We start from the raw sequence: 14,590 nt of genomic DNA on the forward strand, positions 1-14,590 counted from the left end.
CTGTCTCATCTCTTAGTTTTATAGCAGATACATTGAAAAGGGTACTTGAGGTTGAATGTTTGTGTGTGATTGAAAGCCTTGTATTTACTTAGAGTACTTTGACTCGAGCACCTGAGTTAGATTGCTTTTTAGTATTATATACTGCACGTTGTCACCATCCTCTGCGTTCTGTTATGTTTCTTAATAAGGTGAGTTTTTTTTTTTCTAATGTCAAATTCAAATGATGGCACACTCTGGGGGCTTCTGGATCTGTCTGTGATTCTGACCCAACGTGTGAAGAGACTCAAGATCGATCCATCCGTCCTTCAATCTATTCAACTGCCATTCATCCATCCATCGATCCATCCATCCTGTTGAGTCTGTAAAATTAAAATTTAAACAAAAAATATGCATGGATCCTGGGCACCAAATCTGTCTACAAGCAGTATTGTATTTATTTTCTTTCAGTATTACAAGCCCAAACCTTTACAAACCGAGTAAGTCTAAAATGTCATTTGGATGGTATAAGCCGAACTGCTCTCATTGCTGTGTTCTGGCTGAAAAGAAAGGATTGCCACCTCCAGGTAAGGAATAAGTTGCTACCTTAAGTGGAGAAGTTTAAGTCTCTTGGTCTTGTTCGTGAGTCGGGGGTAGAGCAGAACATGAGACTGATGGGCAGATTACAACAATGACTGCAGTTTTGTGGGCATTGTCCCTACGGGGCTGAAAGGTGAAGCTATCAATTTTCTGGTCGATCTAAATTCCAACCTTCATCTAGGTCATGGGCTGTGGTTAATAGCTAAAAAATTGCGACCACATATATAAGCTGCTTAAAATGACCCTTAGAGACAAAGTAAAAAAACTCTGCTTTTCAGGAAGAAGTTGGAGTAGAATCAATGTTTCTAACATCAAAAGGAGGCTGTTAAGGCATCAGGTACAGGTCCAGATACCTCGCTAGGGAGCCGTTTTGGACTTATCTTACTGGAAGGAGCTCTTGGAACATAATTTATGTAATGGCTAAAAGGACTTAAAGGAATTTGTTAAAGTCTCAACAACTTTTAAAATTACCTGATGTAAAAAAAAATTCTAACTATTGCTTTATGTCATCTGATACAGCTAGAGACCTTGTAGACATTACATGTAATATTTGGCCATTTTATTAATTAAGTGTAAACCACCTTCACAGTTTATTAGCAACAGGATAGTAGCATGTATTTAATATTCTATTATATTATCTATAACAACAGAAAACGTTTTCTGGGTCCTTTTTGGCAGTGAAAACCAAACACCATTTCACCTTTTCGTCTGGTTTGTCATTCATGCTACAAACAAACAAAAAGTAAGAATCTTGGTGATTAAAGCAAAAAACACAAATGAAATGGTAATAAACTGTTCAAGTTTAATACGGTGGGATGTTAACCACAGCTAAGAATTGCTGTTCATTAGCAACTACTGCCTCAGGGTTAAGAAGCTCAACTTGCTGACAAGCTTAGCTTTCACATTGACGCTGTAGCAAAACTAACTAAAGATTCAATTTCATCAAAAAAAGTCTTTTTGGATTTATTCTAGCAAGTTTGCATGTAAGACTCTTTCCAGACAAACACAGCTAAGATGTGTCGGTCATCAGCAATGACTGCTTCAGGGTTAAGAAGCCTGGCTTGCCAGCAAGTTTAGCTTTTGCTTTAGTTTTAGCGCTATCACTGAAAAAGCCAAAGCTGTGTGCAAACTTAGTTTCTGTGTTGGAGCAAGAATTTCTTTCAACCATGAGTTTTAAAACAGTTCTTGACTTTTACAAAGTTCATATTTTAATTCTTTATACACCCCTTATAAACATTTTAGCCTTATTGTTCTTTGTTGGTCATCGCAAATGACAAATAAGAACAATGGTTGACTGAACCAATATTTTTCCTTAAATTCAAATCAAAATTATTTTTTTTTATTATTATTTGCAAACTAATGCTTTTGATGGCTAAATGGCTAACCTTCCAAATTCCTTTTTTGGCATGGCTTTACTTCAACATCTCTGTAAAGCTCACATGGAGAAACCTGGAGAAGAGACATTTTTTTCTTTCTCATATATGCTGTTTGTCCTTACAGATGAGGCCTTCAGCTAATATAAACCAGAACACACAAGACAAATAAACCTTAACGTTGTTAGGACACAAGCATCCCACATCCTCACTATCAAGAGACACGGCAAATGAAAATGAAAAGGCAGACATTAGCCAGAGCCGAGCACTGAGGGAGCAGAAATGAATAGCATTATCAAATGAGAGCTGTCAAATGGGCAAAAAAAGAGACTGCTGGTCAGAGCTGTGTTGTTTCTCTGTAGGTGTTTTTAAAAAGCCCTAATTTGCCAAAGAGCATTCTGAACAAGGGTCAGATGAGTTTACACAATAGGACAATAATGAAGATTACTAATATCCGCCTTGGGATCAGTCATGTATGTAACTCCCACAAGGAGAGCCTTTAACATTCATTTTTATTTCATTTATTTTTACTGAAGACCACCCTGCCTTGCTTGGGTGGTCTAATAATAATGAGATTTAAATCTTTGAGTGATCTTCTCTGATCTGCTGCTCAGTTAATCAGTCCTGTGAGCGCCTGAAGAGACGTATCCATGATGAGTCGTAAAAATAATTTAACACCCCAGGACTTGAGTGGAATATTTGCTGTAATTTAACAAATTGAGTTTTAAGTTTCTCACTTTGAACAGAAAGCTCTGTCGATTTTAGTAAAACCAGACCCCCATGTCAACTTCCAGTTTTGTATTTGTTGAATGCTCTGTTAAAATCCTGAAGCCTTCACGTGTATTTTTTTTTTACCGTTATGCAGACGCATTAACCCCATAAGGCAATTGTTTTCTTTCATTTGACCAGTCGCTAACCTGATGGTGACTTCACTAACAACACGCACTACACATATTCAGGGCAATCATTTCCAGGTTATTACGGAGACAGTGGCAGCACTCACTGTATCCAGCATTTCATTTCCTCCCCATTAGGAGGAATAGCAGGGAGCAGGCCCAGCACTGCGGAGGTGCTCAGAAACGGTGCACTTTGGTGCTGCAACATCATTTTCTATTTGGTCAGCACCCTCCCACTGCTCTGAGCTGAGTTGGGTTGATAAAATCAAAGAAAAACAAACAAAAAATGTCTTAGAGAGAAGTGACAGGGCAGAGGTGAGAGCAATAGGGGAAAACATGGAGAAGATGGAAATGTTGAGTTGCAGGTGAGACGTCTGGGAAATAAGAAAAAAATCACAGCCTGTTTGTGTGTGGATGTGCATTCATATTTGCTAGACTAACAAAGCATAAAATAAGCTCCAAAACAAACACAGGCAGCTTTCTATTTCCCAGTGCGCTCATCATAATTGAAATGTTTAGTTAGGTGAAGTTAAAATAATTTAACCCTGCTTCAAACCAAACTACATCAGATTAATAAACATGTTTGCTTCTTGGTTACTATTTTTTTTTAGGTTTACTTTTTACAAAAACAGACTAAGAATAGATTTATTGTAAACGTGCGATAAGGTGCACATAGAAATACACAAAGCAGCTGCTGGATGGAACAGGATGCTTGCTGTTCTGTTCATAACAGTGGAATATGCAAAGGAGTTGATGGTAACCACATGGTCTTGGGTTGTAAAACGAGCCCAGATCACCACTCCTTCACCACCTTGCTTGACAGCTTGTACAACATGTTTGTCCTGATGTGCTGTGTTTGGTTTTCTCTAAACACAGTGCTGTGCATTATGGCCAGACATCTGTATTTTGGTTTCTTCTGTCGGAAAGACATTCTTCAAGAGGTTAAGTCAGACTTAAATCTGCAAACCTAAATTAAGCTTGCATTTCATTTTTAAAGAAAAGGGGCTTTCTCCTTTAATGCTTCCCAACAAGCCATACTTGTTCAGACTATGTATAGTTTTTTTCTGTCATATGGCTGCTAATTTCATTCATAAACAGCAACAGCACAGATCTGCATAATTTTTCATTCTGCATGTCAACTATGTCTAATAGATAATGAGACAGTGAAATCTATTAAATGTTTTTCTCTGCTTAAGACCAGCTTATTTTTATCATGTCCTAATATGTAAAACCCTGAATTCAAATGTGGTTTACTTTCTGTTTACTATTTCTATTTTTGCATTGTTAAGTAAATGCTTGTGTTTTTCATTTCAAGTGTTTGTGTCCACCTTTTAGTAAACTTTAAATGCTCAGTAGTCCTCAAGTAATCCCGAGTCAGAAACACACAAAATGACCCAAAAACAACTGTAAAAATTAGAAATTGTCAAACCCAGTTATCTTGTAATCAAACCTGCAGCATTTTACATAGCTGAAACCCAAGAAAACAAGACAAATATTTGTTTTGCTAAACTTTTTTTATGGTATCCCTAAATTACTCCAAGTAACTGTTTTATTTTGTGTCTCAAAATAAATTACCAAAATTACCCAAATCACTGCTAAACAATAGTGGTCTAAGTATGTAGGCAGATGTAGGACAGATAACCCCTCAACATATCCCACTACCAGCCCCATGTTTGACCCAGTTAAAATGTTGTTCAGGGTCAATTAAAGCCTTTTCATTTTCATTTCTCTCTAAGCTTCAAAAAGACAAAAACAAAGCAAAGGATTTGTTTAAATTGTTAAATTGAACTCAGTGTATCCTAAAATTAGCAAAAAGTATCATATGCTTAGGTTTTTCTACCTTAGTTTTGTCTCTGAGGACATGTGCACTGAAGCGTGCAATATGTGACTGAGCATTTGTGACACCTGTAATATAAGGCTAATTCTTACTACCATGAGCAGGTGGCCAGAGTCTGCCTGCAAGCGTATGGTGCTTGTAAAATACATTAAAAAAATCTCGTCAGAAAAATGTGTTTACAGGATTCTGCTTATATTTATTGCCTTGACTTGTAACTGTGGGGATGGGCAACAGACAGAGGGGAGGAGAAAACAGGAAGGCAGGAAGAGAGTGAGAGAGGGATTGTTGATGAGCTTGGAGGCAGGGAGAAATCAATGCAATTTGCTTAATAACATTAGAGGCAGTTGAAGTGCACAAAGCCTGGCACTGGTGGAGGAAGGACAGCATTCTGTGCAGGACAGCAGCTCTCTCACACAGAGGAGACCTTACCTGAGTGTGGTGGTGTTGTTTTCCAGCTGCTCACCTGCTGTCATTTGTCTTTTCAACTCTAGACACAAAACGTTAAAACTGGATTACCTTGAAAGCCTTCCTCTAAGGTGGGCTTTAAAGGTGGGCTATGCATCAGCAGACAAAGGAAGAAGGGGACCCTCCCAAAATGGAAGGGGAAGTTGAAGTCCCCGTAATAGCTTCCAGGGAAGCCCTGGACAATCCTTCTTCAGAGAGTCCAGAAGCTCCTACTGAGCCAGCCCAGATCATGCTAACACCAAACCCTCGCAGATGCTGTCGCTGTTTCTGTCAGCCGTGGTGTCTGTTCATTGCACTGACCCTACTCCTGCTTTTTCTTCTCGGCAGCTGGGCAGTGGTCCATCTCACCCTGGGGACCAACGGGGGTTCGCCTTTTCGCATCTCAGCCAGCTACGATCAGCGGATCCCCCATGATGATACTGCCACTGTCGAACCTCACTTCACCACCAACTGCACCATGGGTAAGTACAAGAAAATCTTTATTATTAATTTAAAAAAGCTTTCCATCTTGTTTATTTAAACATAATTCAATAGTAAAGTGTGGAAACTTATTTTTTTTTAAACTGGAAGATTACTTAAGTTCAAGCATAAAGTTAAATTTAATGCCAGTTGTCAGTTGCAAAATTAAACATAAAAGCAAGCATAAAACCTGATGTCCTTCTCGGGTTATTTCCTCCTCTCCTTGTGTGTGTGTGTGTGTGTGTGTGTGTTCCTGTCTTGGCATCACAGTGAGAACCATTTTCCCGATTTCACCATCAAATTGAGGACAGTTTGTACCAAAGTGAGGACATTTTGCTGGTCCTCACGACCTATTTTGCTAACGGTTAGGTTTAGGACTAAGGTGTGAATTGAGTTTAGGTTAAGGTTAGGGTTAGGCATGCACTGGTAATGGTTAGGTTTAGGGTTATTGTCAGGGTTAGGGCATAGAAAGGGTTGAAAATGACTGAAAATCAACGGAAGTCAATGGGAGTCAACAGATGGTCCTCACTACATATAGCAAAACGAGTGTGTGTGTGTGTGTGTGTGTGTGTCGGCTCAATGTGTCTCACATGTCTGCAGCGTTCCCAAATCCGCTCAAACATGTCTGGGAGTCACACAGCTACTTTCTGTGATTTTTAACTTCATTACCATGTGTTGTGCAATGAAATGCGTAGAATGGTTGAGGCTGAGATAATATCCTTTTCTGTCAACCTCAAAATCTCCCAAAATTGAATTAATATAACTGATTCAATTTCCTCTGAACTAGACACTGAGAGACAGCAGCTACCACTTTAATGTGCAATGTGTGCATTTTCCAGGATCTATAGATTAATTTCTTGTTTCCTGGAAGCAAAGTTTAAAAGGTGCAATATTATAATTGTATAAAATTAATTTAGTGACGCATTGTATGCATTTTGCAATATTTAAATGTTTTAATATATGTAGAGGCAGGGGTTACCTCAGTGAGTACATCTTTGGAGAGTTTGAAAATGACAACTTGTTTACCAGACAAAATGAGAGTCTCTTGAACTTGGATTAAACGGAATAATGAAGTAAAGATAACAAACTAAGGGCTTCTAATCATGGGCCAAATTAAATCTGGAAATTGGCAGCACAGCTCAGAAGATCCCTACAAAGTTTTAAGTTGTTAACAAACTTGTTCCTACATAGCCGTGCATTATTTTTCCTAGACGGCTTTATATAAAGTGTGTTATTGGATTTAATTGTCATACTTTCCTGTTGATTCAATAATTCATTTATCACCACAGGTTAGAGTTTGTATTTTCTGCCAATAAAGTGATAAGTTGGAACTTTATTAGAATATAAATACTCTGTAGCACCACAGGTGATATATTTAATTTTCTGTAAAACCTCTTTTATATTTACAAGCACTCATAGCTGCTACAATGATGGTACAATGGCATCATGTTAGTTGCACGGGGTTAATCCTGTAGAACAGGGGACTCAAACCTGTGGTCCGCATGCCAATCGTGGTCTGCGGCACAATATTTTGTGGACCCCACTTTGATAGGAAAGTTTATTGTTAGTGCGGCCTGCGAGATTTTTGGAATGGCACTTTAGCTTATGCAATAAAGGGACTTTCCACGCACAATATGGTAGAGTTGAACAAACCTACCAATCCCATTTGGGTATATGGCTCCTAGGGGCGGGCCATTGGCTAGGCTTGAACCGAGCAAAGAATCATTTCTTTCATTTCAACGATTCCGATGTTCTTTTGATGATGTCACTGAGGGGAGTGGACCTCAGACGGAGCAACTCAGCCAGCTCCATCTGCCTCGTTATATAGTCAACAGAACATCGGTGTTGGCACCGTACAACACTGCTAGCTTAGCAGCGCCCGCTGCATCCATGGAATTGTTATAGAAAATAAAAGCCAGTAAAAAATGCTTCCATGGCTACATCCCATGGTTTGTATATGATAAATAAATAATGATGTACAACTGTCCCGGCTTCATGCACTCCGTAGCTGTATTCCGCTACTGAGCTTCCGATCCTGTTGCTGTTCCAAGGACATTATGGGAGAATGTCTTTTTAGTAGTTCTGTACATACTGAAGGAACAATAAATGTAGTAAGAATCTTTAAATAGAGGCTGTAGTTAGCTAGTAAACCACATATTGATTTTAAATGAACATATCCCAGTGCAAAGTATGAATGTGGGTGATAGTGTCTGGGCAATCTCTACACCTAGTGATGAATCTTAGTGATCCATGATAAACAGTACTCAACCTCTGCAGACATCTAAAGGAACAATGTCAACGTAAGGAGGTGGCTTCAGCAAGTTCTTTCTTCATGTTTAATTAGAAGCCCGATTCAGTTCTATTAAAGAACCCTAGTTTTAGTTTGAGTTTATCTAAAAGATCTTCAATATGTGACATCAAGAAAAGGTTTTCTTGAATGAACATGCCAAGATATTTATAATGAGACATGCAGTATGTAGTTCCTTGCAGAGAAAGCTGGTATAAAATCCCTTAAACCTTTGTTGGAAGCATTCATAATGATATGCTGTTTCCTGAAACCAGACTGATGGGGAGATAGAATGCTATTAATGTCCAAGAATTTCTTTAGTAATTCACCAATTTCTTGAGCATTTCAGTTGGGTTTAGAACTGGGTCAATAGGAGTTTCATACAGTGGGGTTACAAGCACATCTATTCTGCAGATAACTGTTCTGTTTTATCCAGAATCTAACAAAACTCTTTACTTTCACTTTAGCAAAGCATATCACTTGTTTCTCAGATAGTTGGATACTCATGCTTCATTCTGATTTTTCATGCAGTTTCCTTTCCTATCAGCTGCCCTACATCCACAAGCAGAACATCCCATCCACCATGCCACAGCCAGTTGTTTTTTTTCCTAACAGTTATTCAGAAGAAAAAATTTGCACCTTTACCTTTCAAGCCGACATGCTGAACGATGCTGAGCAGATGTTAAGTTCTGCATTGCAATGCCTGGATGTCAACAGGTATCTTTTAATTGGCATTTTTGTGATGTTTTTACACCTGCTAGTGGGCTTCTGTAGAGTTGTCTTAATTTCCTGGCCACCATAATGACCGTATTTAAAACCTGACCCTTACTCTATGATCTGTAAATAAAAGCTGCTAATTCTTGATTATAATTCTTGAACACCCCTCGCGCCTTGGCCAAGAGCAATCTTAGGCAAAAGATTGATGAAGCTCTTACTTAATAATAAAATAATAAGTGGAGATATATATATATATATATATATATATATATACCCCTGCAGGAAAGATTTGTGCAGTGTTTGGACTTCAGGTCAGAGCAACAAGGAAGAGTTGTTTTCCCAACCTAACTCCGGCAGTTGGCCATCTGATAACAAACCAGCAACTCCTGAATCTGCATGATCTAAATTAGGCTTTTAGATATGCAGTAAGAGCGAGAAAGAGATAATGTAATCAAGGAAGATAAAAATCAGGGGCTTTAAAAAGTAGATATCTAACTTTAGTCTTTTGTCAATTTAGACACTGTAGTTGTTTGTTCCCATTTTAGGAGGGAAACAACCTCTTTTAATTCAGTTGTTTTAATTTGGTAATTTTTCAAAATTGTACAAAGTTGTATTGGGAAAATTAAGTACACTTTATTAGTTTTGGTTCATTGTTGAGGAATTTTTGACCACTTACCTATCCAACTTTGCTTCAGTTCAGTGAGGCTTGCAGATGTTTGTTTTTGAATGGCTCACTTAAGGTACCACCACAGAATCTTAACCATTTAGACATTTAGACTTTGACTTGGCCATTTGGCCAACACCTTGTTTCCTTTTTGCCGTATGTTTGTTGTAGATTTGCCGTTATGATTGGGATTATTGTCTTGTTGATGGCCCAGTTTGGACTGAGCTCCTTTTGTTAACTTAATGACTATAAGGTGTTTAGTATCTGAGGTGTAAAACAAACCTAAATGATCACCTCCACCACAGTGTTTAGCATTTGGTATGCATGTTGTTATCAAAATGCTGTGGTTGGTTTTCTTCAAATGTGGAACTGTGCATTATGGCTAAATATCACCTTATTGTTCTCACATATCCCAAAGTCTCTTTGCAATCCTTCCACAGGCCACACTTGTTCAGTTCAAATTTTCCTGTCATGAACCCTTGCATTTCACGTGCTAACTGAGGCCAATGGAGTCAAAGGGTGTGTCCCAATTCAGGGGCTGGATCCTTCGTAGGCCGTATTTGTAGGCCGATTACGTCACAGCGGAGTGAAGAAGGCTGTCCCAATTCATGAATCCTTCCGAAACTCCTTCAAATGCGGCCGACAAATGTGTCCTTCTTTTGCCCGATTTGAAGGATGAAGTATCCTTTGCGGTCCATCGTTTCCCATGATTCATTGTGGGCATCCGTGGCGGACCATAGCAGCGAAAGCTGTGCTTAAATTGTGAAAAAGTACACAATGTTTTTAGTGCGGGAATATAACTGTGTAGGCGTGAAAAATCTGCATCATTTATCAAGACATCGCTTGTTTCAAACGTGCTCGGAGTGTTCGGAGTTTTCCACTCCCGCCGAAGTAACTGCCAGCTTGCCTCACCAGGCGGTAAGGTTAGACCGTCTCCATGAGCAGCTGCTCACTTCCGGCCTCTGTGGTTTTAGCGGTCGGCCCATGTAGGCCGGGTCCTTCGTAGGATCCAGCTCCTGAATTGGGACACACCGAAAGATCTGTCTGTTGGGATTGTGGTAATTTCATGAGTATTGCATTAACCCCCATTTTAGAGATCAACATCTGTGTTAATCAATCTTAATAATAATGAATAATTATCAGATTGCGTTATAATCCTTCCCAGATTGACGGGCAGCAGAAATTGCTTCTCTAAGGTCTTTGCTAATATCTTTCCACCTTAGCATTGTGTGAACACACATCGGTTAGAGCAGAGCAGCAAACTGACAAAATCCCTGCTTTGATAGTGGTGATCACAAAAATGTTTAATAATTGGTGATGCTAACGTTTGCTTAGCAACATCTGGCTGCCACTTTCCCTCTCAGATCCTGTGAAAGCAGCGGTGGTGAACTTAGTTTGTGCTGTATGTATCTATTGTGTGATTTGAAGCTTTATATGTCATTCTGGTCTAACGCTGACATTGTGACAGAAGTGTACCGTCAGATTTTGAAGCCAGGACTTGCTGTGTTTGGTTTGATTTTACTTATATTAAAGAAATAAAGCAACAGATAATCACGCAGCTCAGTTTCCATCCCATCTGTTTGAATCAGTCCCCTGTGATGTTTTTTATTTTTTTTCTTCTTATGCACTGTTAGGACCGAGCACAGTGGGTAACGCTGCTCATGCAAATCCAGCCATGGTTGAACAGCATCTAATTGTTCTCAGCTCTGGGTTCACCGTGTTCTCCTGCCAGGCAGCACATAAGCCATGTCGAGCGTAGAAACAAGGCACGCAGACGTGCCGTACTCTCCATCGGCGCCACCTGGGTTCCCAGCAGAACACCCACTGCACACCTCCCACTCCCAAATGAAGTCCTAATCCGTCTCGGCACTCTCTCAGGCTTTCAACACCTCCTTCGTTTTCCCCTCCAGCACCTGCCACAAACCTGAGCTCAGATTACCTTCAGTCCTATAAAGCCAGGCAAAGAGTTTCCCACCCAAATGAGGCTTGTTTGTTGTATTTCTTCCCTTTCAGTTGCACACAAAATGATCCAGATGCTTCCAACAATCTATAAAAACAGAATTGGTTCCAAACTTTTTCTTATAATAATTAGAGTGCTTTTAAATTTAATCTGATCACTTTCAGGACAAAAATGTTTCTGATTTTCATTGCTGCTGTTGTTTAACAGCAAAACATACATATTTATTTCTAAGAGAGGAAAACTTTTAATGCTTAGACTCTTGTGGTGAATTTTGAATCATGTGTTAAGCAAATCTGCTTTGTATTTAATTTGGTTTTAAAAGTCGTAAAGTGCATCTAAGAAGAGCCCACAACTTTGTTTACATGGCAGGACTTTCGGATGTAAATTATGGGATCATTATAATCAATTTTAAAACCTTTTACACTTCAGCTGATATATGTATATCCTGTGATATGCAACTAAGCCTAGTTGCACACATACCAAACTAATACATTGTAGGAGCAGCTTTTAATTCACATCAAGCACTCAGTCTTCTTAAGTTTATGCCTGGCTTGAATTATAGTGAATCTAATTGACCTGAAATAAAGATCAGCTGTCTAAGTAGGAGGGGGCCATGACATTTTTTATTTTTTGCAATATTCAGCTAAGGTGATAGTTTGCAGAGGTTAAAAAAGAGCACAAAGATGTATTTGTACAAAACAAATGTTTCTTTCACCTGACCATTATCAATAGTTGGAGAAAATATGGGCCAACAGTGACATAAAAGCTTAACAATTCTCCAAATTTGATAAAAGGAGAAGATGTAAACTGGTCAGGGAGGCTGCCAAGAGGGTGACAGCAATACTGAACATGCTGCAGGAAGAATCATCTACTAAAACCGTTTTCTGTATCCTCCATACATTTGGGTTTCTGAAGAGAAAAAATATTTTAAAAAAACATTCAGAGTATTTTAAAATATACCAAAATCGTATGGAAGAATATGTAATGGTCTGAAGAAAACAAATGTAACTTTTACCATAGTTCCAAAAATAACATGCAGATTTCCAAAAGACCACCATACATACAGTGAAACATGGTGGAGGCAGCATTATGATGTGAGGTTACTGCTCTTTAGATGGAAGTGGTGTTTTTGTCAAGATAAATACAGTTATTCCAGATTAGTGGACCAGAAAAGCTAAAAGCTGCTTCTCCAGGTTTGATTCTGGTTCTGGTTCTGGTTCTGGTTCTGCAGAGTAGATTTGAGCCAGAAGATCTGAGAGGTCTGGGTGGTTGATACACTGACAACAAGTCTGTAATGTATTTTGGTGCTAAGCCATTCAGTGATTTATAGACTAAAAGAAGTATTTTAAGGTTCTATTCAATTTCTATAAAATTTTCAATTCAGATTATTTATATAGCACCAACTGACAACACGTCGTCTCAAGGTACTTCACAAAGTCAGGTACATACATTCCAATTAATCCTAATCATTGAACAATGCAGTCAGATTCAGTTATTTATTCAAATTGGATACAAAGTTTTTCTATCTAAGGAAACCCAGCAGATTGCATTGAGTCAGAGATTTCAAGCAGTCACTCCTCCTCGATGAGCATATAGCGACAGTGGACAGTCACTGGCGTTGACTTTGCAGCAATCCCTCATACTGAGCATGCATGTAGCGACAGTGGAGAGGAAAACCTCCCTTTTAACAGGAAGAAACCTCCAGCAGAACAAGGCTCAGTGTGAGCGGACATCTGCCACGACCGACTGGATTTGAACTAAAAGTCTATATTTTGACATACAGGGGGACAGTGTAAGGACTTTAGAACTGGGATGATGTGCTCCACTTTCTTAGTTTTAGTGAGGATGCGGGCAGCAGCGTTCTGGATCAACTACAGCGTCTGATTGACTTTTTCAGCAGATCTGTGAAGACAAATATCTGAGTTCACTTAAAGAGACAATGTCCTCAAAGTCTAATACATTGGGAAAACTTTAGTAAAGCAGAGATGGCAAGTGTTGTCATGTGAAAACCATGACATGCTGATAGATTCTTACCAAAGAACCCTGAATACTTAACTTATCAACAGGTACATAAAGTATAGGTTTGCACTAGGGTGACCAGATGTTCCGATTTCTGCCGGACTGTGCCGGATTTTTCACTCCTGTTCCAGTGTACCTCAAACAAGAAACAATGTCCTGCATTTGACTGGGTCAAATTCTGATGAGTCAAAAACTATTTGAGTGGAGCTTTTCTGAAATGTAAAGAAAGCAGAGCTGCAGTCATCATCACAGAGCCACATCAGCTGTCAATCAAAATACACCGCAGCGTCCCACGTCATGACCAACCTGCGCGCCACGATGCTAGTAAAATAAAACAGAACAAGAACAGGTTTTTCTTTTATAGCTTACATCAGTAGGCTATACAAAATATAATGGAAAGTATTGAAGCTGCATTTTCTTTTCTGTGACATAAAGACTGGTTGGATCGGTTTATAACTGGGTGAGGCCAGTGAAAGGTGATCACTGAGGGATTTTTGTAAAGTTTGCCACAAAGTTATTTTTCAATTTCACACGGTGGCAAGCACGATGTGAAGCGACACTGTAAAAGTGACTAGCACAAGAAATGCACAGCTGAAAAAGCGACCTGCTGATCTATGGTCTCATTTTTACTCATACCCAGAGATGACGGCCAAACGGACAAGGTAGCTAACAGCAGCCAAGATTACCAGTGTTAAACTTTAAAAGCTTGTAATTTTTTTTCATTGTTGTACACTAACAAGCAAAGCCGAGATTGATGAATGTAATTTGAGATCTTTGGTAAATTAAAATTTATGATGTCATCATAGTGTTGGTAATGTGTCCCGCAATGTCCCTCATGAGCATCCTTGTGGTTCCGCATTCAGTTTTTTGATATTTGGTCACTCTAGTTTGCAGGCTGATGCAAACATACTTGTTTTTCAGCTTAATTGTGCAGGATCTATATCAGATTAAATGTGGGAAAAATATTTAGAATTGGTAAATTTGTTTACATAACAACAACCTAATGTTTTACCAGGTGTATATTCACTTTCATATAGTACTGATTTCTATCTGAAATGTCTTCCTGACAATGTCCATCATTGCACTTTTGTTTTCTCAAAAGACACCAATGTTCCTATTCAATGTGATGCACAGAGATATAGTGAATACAAGACAAATAAATGATGCTGCTTCTGCCTTCTACCTTCAAACCCATCCACTTTAATTAACTCATCAGTCACTGGTCCAACAAGCAATCCAATTTGCAGCACCTGAAAGTGAGTTGTGTGGCTGTGTCTTGCATTCTGACAGTCTTCTATGGTTGCGACAAAGCAAACACCACGAGTGATCTTAACCTC

The 14,590-nt window shown here is 39.0% G+C and overlaps 1 protein-coding gene across 4 annotated transcripts in view; it reads left to right on the top strand.

Annotated features, from left to right (window-relative positions):
- Nucleotides 1-14,590, top strand: part of alk (ALK receptor tyrosine kinase) — a 541,946-nt gene that overhangs the window by 422,395 nt on the left and 104,961 nt on the right. For all 4 annotated transcript variants that reach the window (XM_047345720.1, XM_047345721.1, XM_047345722.1 and 1 more), the window contains one exon: nucleotides 5,475-5,608. In XM_047345720.1, the coding sequence (XP_047201676.1) occupies nucleotides 5,475-5,608 (134 nt within the window). The remainder of the gene's footprint in view (nucleotides 1-5,474; nucleotides 5,609-14,590) is intronic.

Source organism: Girardinichthys multiradiatus, chromosome 19, assembly GCF_021462225.1.
Source record: "Girardinichthys multiradiatus isolate DD_20200921_A chromosome 19, DD_fGirMul_XY1, whole genome shotgun sequence".
Classification (NCBI taxonomy): domain Eukaryota; kingdom Metazoa; phylum Chordata; class Actinopteri; order Cyprinodontiformes; family Goodeidae; genus Girardinichthys; species Girardinichthys multiradiatus.